Raw genomic sequence first — 8,447 nt, 5'->3', positions numbered from 1 at the left:
TCTTTAAGGTATTTGCCAATCAAACATCTTCACTAGAGCTCAGATTTTTTCCCCCACTGCTTTTATCTTTTTGTCTCACTTTTTTTTTTGGTCGGTGATCAATGATTGGAAATAATCTTGTCTTGTAAGACGTTTACGGTCAAGTGGACATGAGCATTGTTGAATTTATCCCACAACACCCCCCTGAAGGCTCAACAGTGTGTCCTACATTCGCCCTTGTTCTCTCCATCACTAATTGGTCCAGCCCTGACTCACACTCTGCACATAGCCTACACTGTACTGATGCTGTATCTACACTTGGGCATATGCTGCATTCATATTGTATTACATAAACACCAGCTGCAGACTGAAACCTGTCAAGTCCTGGTTTAACAGCAGATTCATGTGTGTTACAGTCGCAGTAGCTGGTGTAGCATTGAGCCATCCGTCTCAAACAGAATTGAGAGGCTTATAGAGGTCTGGTGAGCCCTCTTCTTTCTATCTCTGCATCATCTTTTACTTTTTTCTTTTTCATACTTGTAATCATCACCCCCAACTGATGCTGACTCAAGTTATTTAAGGCAATTTATCAAAATTTCATTCTGCTCCCTCTGGAGCCAGAAAGGGCAGCGCAGCACTTAAAGACCTGTAAATAAATATACTTGATACATGATTTTCTGTAAAATCATAGGAGGAGGTACCCTTTAATTTTGGCTTAATTACACTGAACAACACGGGTATAATAAATCATAATACATAATAATGATCGATGTTTGCTTGGTTTACCCAAAGGTTTGTACTGTTTAATGCCAAGTCATAACTTCTGTTGTTTGTAATCACAACTTTTTATATACTGCTAGCTGCTAAGCTAAAGCTAGATCACACATAGATGTACAGGCCTCTTAAGAACACACATTTCAACAAGTTTGCACGCTCACTCTTTCTCACATGGAGAAATTATTAAATTCACTGCACAGAAATTCCTAAAGACTATAAACAAGTCAAAATCATCAGGTACTGCTGTCTAGAATTAGCGACCTATCAGCCAATCAGAAAATAGAATCTCTTGTTGCCAGGTAAGGTCTGAGTTTTAGCTGCAAGCACGCGCTCCTTTAATGCGCAGCGTACGTAACCTACGCTCTGCCAGTTGTACACGAGCCGGAGGTAGAAGAGAACCGGTCAGGTAATATTTTAAGTTAATTTAATATTTCAGCAGTTACTATAGTTTCCCCACTGTTTGTATAAGACCAGTACCTGGGACACTGGGAGGAACCGCACGCCTGCAAGGCGACGTAACGAAGCAGCCATAGCTAGCTGTTAGCTAAAAACAACAAGCAGGAAGCCATAAAAAGCTGCAGCTAGCATGGTCCAAAGGTATAAAATCCACCAGCTTTAGTGAGCCAGTTAGTCCAGTTGTGTTTTGAGAGTTAGCTAAATATGTTCATGAAATTTTAGTTTGAGTTTGTTTAGCAGGTAGCTGAAGCATGGCTTGTAATCCATCTCAGCAAAACAATCGAGCAGGTTAGCTAACGTTAGCTACCATTGCACCTGACATTTGTCTGAGCATAAAGAAGGTGCCGTCAAGCTGGTTTCAAATATTTTGTTTTGAGCCATTTTTTTTTATGAATTAGCCAAATGGGAGTGAATAATCAGAGAGTTTTAGGGGTGGATTTGGTTATCAGCTTGTCATACACCTGACAGGTGTGACTGTATCGTGTCAGTCTGCTCATCTACCTAATTTACAGCAAGAAATGATGGTACCTGTTAAAGCAAGGAGAAATCCCAGTTAACACTGGAAGGATTTAGTAAAGAAAGGCTGTCCTGTCCTCTCATTGTTCTGCCTCCTCTGATATGACGTGAACATGACATTACATTTTGCCAAGTTTCCCAGCTTCACTGTTTCATTACCAAAGGTTAATGGAACAGCTGGACCTTCCAGCATGACTTTGCCTGCTCAGCAGCCTGGGCTGATACCTTTGTTAGGTTTTTTTTTTTTTTTTTTTTTTAACATTTACCTGCGTTGAACCCATCCCATCCATTTATTTATTTATTTTTTAGCACATTAGCACATCACATTAGGCCACATTAGGCAACCCTGTGACACTGTTTATTCAAAGTCATCTTATTCCAGGAGTCTTCATGGTCATATGCCTGCCCTAAATTACAGCGAGTCTATCAATTTTTCATGATTGTGCTGTCGACTAACTGTAATGTATAGCCTACAGACAGACTTGTGTGCATATTAATTAGAATAGAAATGACAGGGCAATTATTCTTTCAGCTGAGGACAAAAGAGAACCGTTTCATTCTCAGACAGAGATTTCACATCTTGTTCTGAAAACATCAAGCAAGAGTAACAATACAAATGCTTACACCGCAACACACCTTGACTTTAAATATGATAAGACGCAGTATAATATGCAAAGTCAGGAACAACATAGTGCAAGTGCAATACAGATTTCTAGTAGCTCTTCAGTGTGATTCCCTTGTGGCTATTAACATTTTAGAGGGTAGAGCAGCTGGATCCAAAGGTTAATGTCCACGCCATTAGAGAGCAACAGAGCACACGTTTATCCCTGTTGGTTTAATTAAATTACAGGGAACTCATAAAAGGGGGATTTATCCGAACATACATTTACTGCAGTCCTAATGGAGCACTACCTTCCAGCTCAGCTGATTTATCCCCCTCCTGTTCCAAAGTGGGTCGTCTTGTCATGGAGTTTGTCATGGCCTACTTAACAATACAGCAACTAGTAATTAGATCATTTGTCAAGACAGCTGATTGTTTTGCTGTTTTCTCTGTGATATACAGTGGAGGACATTTGGCCTTTGTCTGTGTTACACATTGATTTTCCCGTCCCAAGATTAAACCGAGCAGCCTGTGGACTTTTTGAACCCTTTCAGAAATGTGATCTAAGTTAGACTTAAGTTGTGGTGATGCAAGAGCAATAAAATGAATCCTGATCTAATGCTTTTAGAAATCCTTATAAAGATATTCCTACATGTGAGGCTACTCACAATTCATACAGGTAAACTGCTGTGCCAAAGAATTAGATTAAAAAAATGGTGATTAGACACCCTCTAGTGGATGATCATTACAAAAACATCACACCACAAACACAAACTTTCTTTTATCTTCTGTGTACATCAAACCTCTGATACTGAAGAAAACTCCTGGAAGCATGAATATGAAATACTGATATTCATATTGAACAGCTCGATCTACTTTCCTCTTGTTATAAAGCAGCATCTAAGTGTGTGTGCCAGTTTTACTGTGTTTGATGAATTAATCCTTTTCATTTCCTTGAGCTGATGATAACCAAAGCCTTCTTGTGTGCCAGGAATTGTTTCATGTGGACTGTGGGAAGCATGGACTTGCAGTGCGATGCCATGTAGAGTACACTGTTGGACTGCAAGGTGAGTGTCTGGCTGTTGTAAGACACACAACCTCTTGTTTCATATCCTGTAAGCTTTAATAGTAATGCAGGCATGACATGAAAACTAATGGGACAAATACACACAGCAGCGACTGTGGAAATATAAAAAGTTTCTCAGAACAATTTCCACACATTACATATATATTATTATTAGTAAGTAAATTCCCCTGGTATGATGCAGGCTTGAATACATTATTCAAACAAGCAAACTCTGCAAATAAATAACTAAATTATACCCACCAACAGAATGCAGGGTAGTGGCACACTTATTTTGCAGCATCTAGAATTTAATTCATTACACATGCTATTCTACATATAACATGCAACATGTCAGCTCCGACTTGAACACCACAATGCATGCTGTTTGCAAAAGCATCACATGAAACTGGTACACAGTGTGCAATCCACTCTCTGCGTCATTCATGGTCATGATTCATCCACAGATCTTTATTTATGAACTGCATGTCAGATAAACAAGAAGTCTGAATACTAGAATCAAAATATATTTACACGTTGACCACGAGAGACAAAAATTCACTGTTGTAGTTTTTGTTGCTGTTTTTGTAGCTGTAAATTAAAGGAATAGTTCAACATTTAGAAAAAATATTTAAGTTTTTTTTTTTTGGCTGGGAATCAGATAAGAAGATTCATATTTGAATGTAGTTACCTTCAGCTTAGGAAACAGTTAGCTAGCTTTCCACAATTGAATTTTAGGTGAAAAGTGCTGTCAAGATTTCCAAATGAGACACAGTACAGTTTTCATACCAGCTACCACATAGCTACCCTAAATGACACATGCATGTTTAACATGCGCATTAGGCTAATTACTTACTTATCAAGATTTTTGAACTGTTCCTTTAAGATTGCAGTTAGTTTTCTTTCTATCCTATCCTCCCTCCCTCCCTTCTGTGCGGTGCATCATGATAAGTGGATCATTCAGACTTCACCTTCCATAACTTGTAATTGTCTGTGAAGGATTGGACAGAAACATTAAGTGCTCCGATCAATAGTTTGATTCAGTACAGCTGAGTCCCATATACATACATTATGCACCTCCACCCGTATGTGAATGTCACCTTGTCAAACTCATTATGTCATTTAGCCTGTGCTGACCTCTCTTCATTGGCATCATAGGCTGCTGCTAGCTTAGCCGCTTCAGCTTTCGATAAAAAGTCGTCGCCATCAAAATGGCTGCCACCCCTATCACAACGAGGACAGCCACGGCAATTCCCAGGCCAATGGATGCGCCACTACCATCAGTCTGGCCACCAGACAGCGCTGTGCACAAATGAGAGTGACACCGTTATGGCATGCTTTATTCCGGCAGACAACAGCACAAGATGTTATTGGCTGCTGCAGATAAGGAATGCTTTTCACTTCTGGAGGAATCTAATTAGCAGAAACTTCAGTTCTCATTGCAGTCAAGTTAACAAATAACATACTTACCATTTTCTTTGGAGGGAATGGCTGCAAAAAAAAGAGAGGAAACATTCATTATGGGGGTTATACACAATATTGAAGGATAAAGTAAATTAAACTAGAGTGCAGAAGCATAAAGATGTGATGAGTTAGACTACAAACCACAAGGCAGGAGTTTTTACATTCTATGACAACCAAGGTGCGTTCTTTGTGTACCGTATAAGAGCTTACCTGACAAAGTTTAATGTTATTCTATATTATAACATGCTTTCTCAAGCCTGTTGATGTCATTGCAAGTGAAATTGAAGTCTTTATGGAATATAATGTCAGCAGAACAAGTACATTTGTTACTTATCTAGTGCTGCCTTGAGGTTGTGCAAATATAGTGGCTGTAAAGTGAGCAGGACTCATCACCATGTCAAGAAAATGGCAGATAACTTCGTTGAAAGTTGTGAAATGATCTGTTTAATATCTAATCATGAGGTTTTAATGCCTCAACTATAACTAGGCCTGATTTTGCAGGACATGAGAAAGACTGAAATCTACTGGCTGCAGTTTGACTCAATTAACTGCACATTTGTACAAGAAGAACGATTCCTTGAGGACGTACGGTTCTCAGCCTTGGCCCTTATAGCCACTGTGAGCACGGATGGCTCAGTGATGCTCTCCTGGACGACAGTGGTCTCCACGCTCCTTCTGTTCCTGCTGCATTGCTGAGGATCAGACCAGAGGGAGAGCCACATGTTAAGAATCTGGCCTGAATTCAAGATTTCAGCTTTCTTCCTTCTTACCTTGAAGGTGTTACAAGTGCTGCGTTCGCAGAGCCGGGTGATGCAGTGCAGATAGTAGGTGGAGATGGTCTCATTCTGCTGCTCGATGAAGCGGAATGCTGGGAAGTAGAAGCGAGCCTTCTGGCTGTCTCCGTTCTCTAGCATGGTGGTCAGCTGATCTTTGGAGCACCTGTCAATAGAAAGGCAAACCTCACAACTGCACATCACACGGATACATACAGGCAGTGCATTAATAATAGAAAGGATGGGAGGCCAAATGAACTCTTTGGCTCCCTTTGGGTTTAGGCAGCTGTCAGGTTTTTTTGTACATCAGAAAAAGCCTATATGAATGTGTAAAGGTTTGAATTTAAAGCTGGAGACTCAGCTCATGTGTCAGTCATGAGGGACTGAAAGAAACTGCCAAGTTACAAAAGAAAAGTCAGCTCATACTTTTCCTCAGAAGATGTGTTTGATGAGTTTTTGTGACTTACGAGACAAACAGATTAAAGAAGGTGGAGTTGGACGGCTGCGGGGACACAGAGGCGTAGCACCGGTCCAGGAGAACAAAGTACCTGTGGAGAAAGAATGAGGTCCCCAGCACTGAGTTAGGGAATCCAGGTCACAGGTGGAATCCTCAAATTTACAATCTATTCGTGTGTTTGGAGCAAGTCGCTCAGCTTTCTGTGCATGCAGGGGTCCATGCATTAACAATATTCAGGATCTGCCTTTATCAAACTGTTAAGCACTGTTTTAATGTGGTACTTTTTACCTCCCACTCTTCTCTTTACACCTTTTCTTAAAAATAAAAATAAAAATAAAAATATAAGAAAAAATATATGGGACACCAGTTACATTAAATTCAAGGTTGTTGGGTGAATCTTTTTACGTTTTCACCCAAAAAAAGCACATCCTAATTCTATTAACTGCTACTATGATGCCAATATGAAAACCTTGGGCTTCAGGAATAAGAGACCCTTGGGAGAAGTTTGAACTACAATCAGTGTTTTTGTCCCCTTAAGTCCCCTTCAGGCTGGAGATTACAATGCTCTATTTCAAGCAGTACTACGTGACCTCGTCATTGAATGTTCCACGCTGTAAAAAATAGTGAAGTGTTGTAGCTCCATTCTGGAAAGGATTCATGTATTACATCTGCTTCTAGGTTTGATAAATACAGATCCAGGTCTGACTCAGACAGAGAACGGCTACAGAGGAGATATAACATTAAAGGTTCTTACTGCGTCGTCAGGTTGGATGCAACCACCTGCACGTAAATGTTCGTTCTCAGTTCGATGCCCAGAGGCGAAATCGCAAGAGGCTTGGTGTAATTTATATCCTGAAAAAGGAAGTGATTATACAAATTGTTACATAAGATTAATCAGCTACACTTACACTTCATGTATGTGCCAGCTGGGCAGTGTGTGCATGAGAGGGGTATAAGGTGGCACCTTGTACAAGGCCATACTGAGAGTGCTGATGAAGCTCCCATTGTTATCCTTCAAAGCGATGGAAGAGGATGACCTACGAGGAAGAAAGAGATGAGATTACTCAATACGCACGCAAGAGAAACAGTAGACGCGCTAATGTACTTTTTAACCCACATATTAGAACTGTACACTTACACGTCCACCTTAGTGTTATTGATGAGGTATTCCAGTGGATAGGCACAGGAATAGTAATACTTGAGTTCTGCGTTGTAGGTGATGGTGCCGATGGTGGGGTCAAAGGATCGCACAACGCCGCTCACATTAACAGTCTGGATGTTGGAGAAGTCTGAGAATATTCCTGTCCCCGGTGCGCTCGTAGTCTGAGAAATTATTCAACACGAGAACATCTTTTTTTTTGCAATTGTAAAAAATGCATGCCGGCCAGCATGTCTCTCACTGCAGGCCACAGTGATGCAATCACATCAAAAAGTGGATCTGCTCTGTTAAGTTGCTCATTTTCATCAGAGAGGAGGCTTCATCAAGTGCAGACTTATTCACCTCATGTATGTCTGGGTAACATTTTACTGTGAGTGCTCTCATTTTTTTCCCGATGCAAAAAACACAGATATATTTAAGTTTCCTAAATCTCCTCCAGCTTTCAGCTCAGGGTTAACAAGCTCTGTGCGGTACTCACCAGGAAGTTGCTTCCGCAGGCGTTTCCTTCTCTGATGGGGAAGCTGAATCTCACCACAGGAGGTGCCACTGAGGTGTCCAGTGTCCCCTGACAGTCCGTGATGCCCTGGATGCTGTTCAGGATTAGTAAACTCGCATTGTATCCCGTGTAAATGACAGGACAGATCTGAATGGCTAGGTCGATGGCAGATGTGCCACATGCCACCGCGATGTCAGTGTACTCTGTTGATGAAGAGAAGAAGATGCTAATATTTTTTTTTCCCTTAACTATGCTTGCCTACACTACTGGTAAACACATGATTACTCAGTTGGATGTTAATTTATTTTGAAAATCAGCTGCATACTAGGACAAAAAGTAATTTTCAAAATAACAGAACTTGATGAAATAGTTGTACCATAAAATCATAATTTAGATAATCGTCTCTCTTCATACTGCTGTAAATGAATGCAAAAATAATTAATATTTCTTCAAATTTACAAATTCAAATGAGCAATTTTAAATTGAGCAAATGAGCAAAACTCATTGTCTGAAGTCAAATTAACAAGGCGCTGTTAAAGGTCTACAGCCAATAATTGGCTGTAGACCTTTAACAGCAAAACAAAACTGTGTATGTGAAGCTCAGTGCACCTGGTCGTCTGGCGTAAGCTCCGCAGTCAGATATGCTGAGGGCCTCTCGGCCCGCAATACACAGGGACGTCAGGATGAGGAGGATGAATAAAGCCAT

At 40.5% G+C, this 8,447-nt stretch overlaps 1 protein-coding gene across 1 annotated transcript; it reads right to left on the bottom strand.

Moving 5' to 3' along the window:
* Nucleotides 1-4,557: 4,557 nt before the first annotated feature.
* Nucleotides 4,558-8,447, bottom strand: LOC114445130 (zona pellucida-like domain-containing protein 1). The gene is made up of 10 exons (XM_028420091.1): nucleotides 8,351-8,447; nucleotides 7,724-7,944; nucleotides 7,225-7,409; nucleotides 7,051-7,123; nucleotides 6,841-6,938; nucleotides 6,097-6,177; nucleotides 5,627-5,795; nucleotides 5,446-5,548; nucleotides 4,863-4,883; nucleotides 4,558-4,694 (listed from the first exon to the last, which is right to left on the bottom strand). The coding sequence occupies exons 1-10, from the start codon at nucleotides 8,445-8,447 to the stop codon at nucleotides 4,558-4,560; spliced, it is 1,185 nt and encodes a 394-aa protein (XP_028275892.1).

The sequence above is a fragment of the Parambassis ranga genome, chromosome 13 (assembly GCF_900634625.1).
Source record: "Parambassis ranga chromosome 13, fParRan2.1, whole genome shotgun sequence".
In the NCBI taxonomy this organism is placed as follows: Eukaryota; Metazoa; Chordata; class Actinopteri; family Ambassidae; genus Parambassis; species Parambassis ranga.
This window is presented reverse-complemented; position numbering and strand designations above follow the sequence as displayed.

Coding starts and splice junctions, on each gene's coding strand:
- LOC114445130 (XM_028420091.1), bottom strand. CDS start 8,447: ATGGCTTTATTCATCCTCCTCATCCTGACGTCCCTGTGTATTGCGGGC. Junction 7,410..7,723: donor CCTGCGGAAGCAACTTCCTG/GTGAGTACCGCA, acceptor ATAATTTCTCAG/ACTACGAGCGCACCGGGGAC. Junction 6,939..7,050: donor TCAGTATGGCCTTGTACAAG/GTGCCACCTTAT, acceptor TTCCTTTTTCAG/GATATAAATTACACCAAGCC.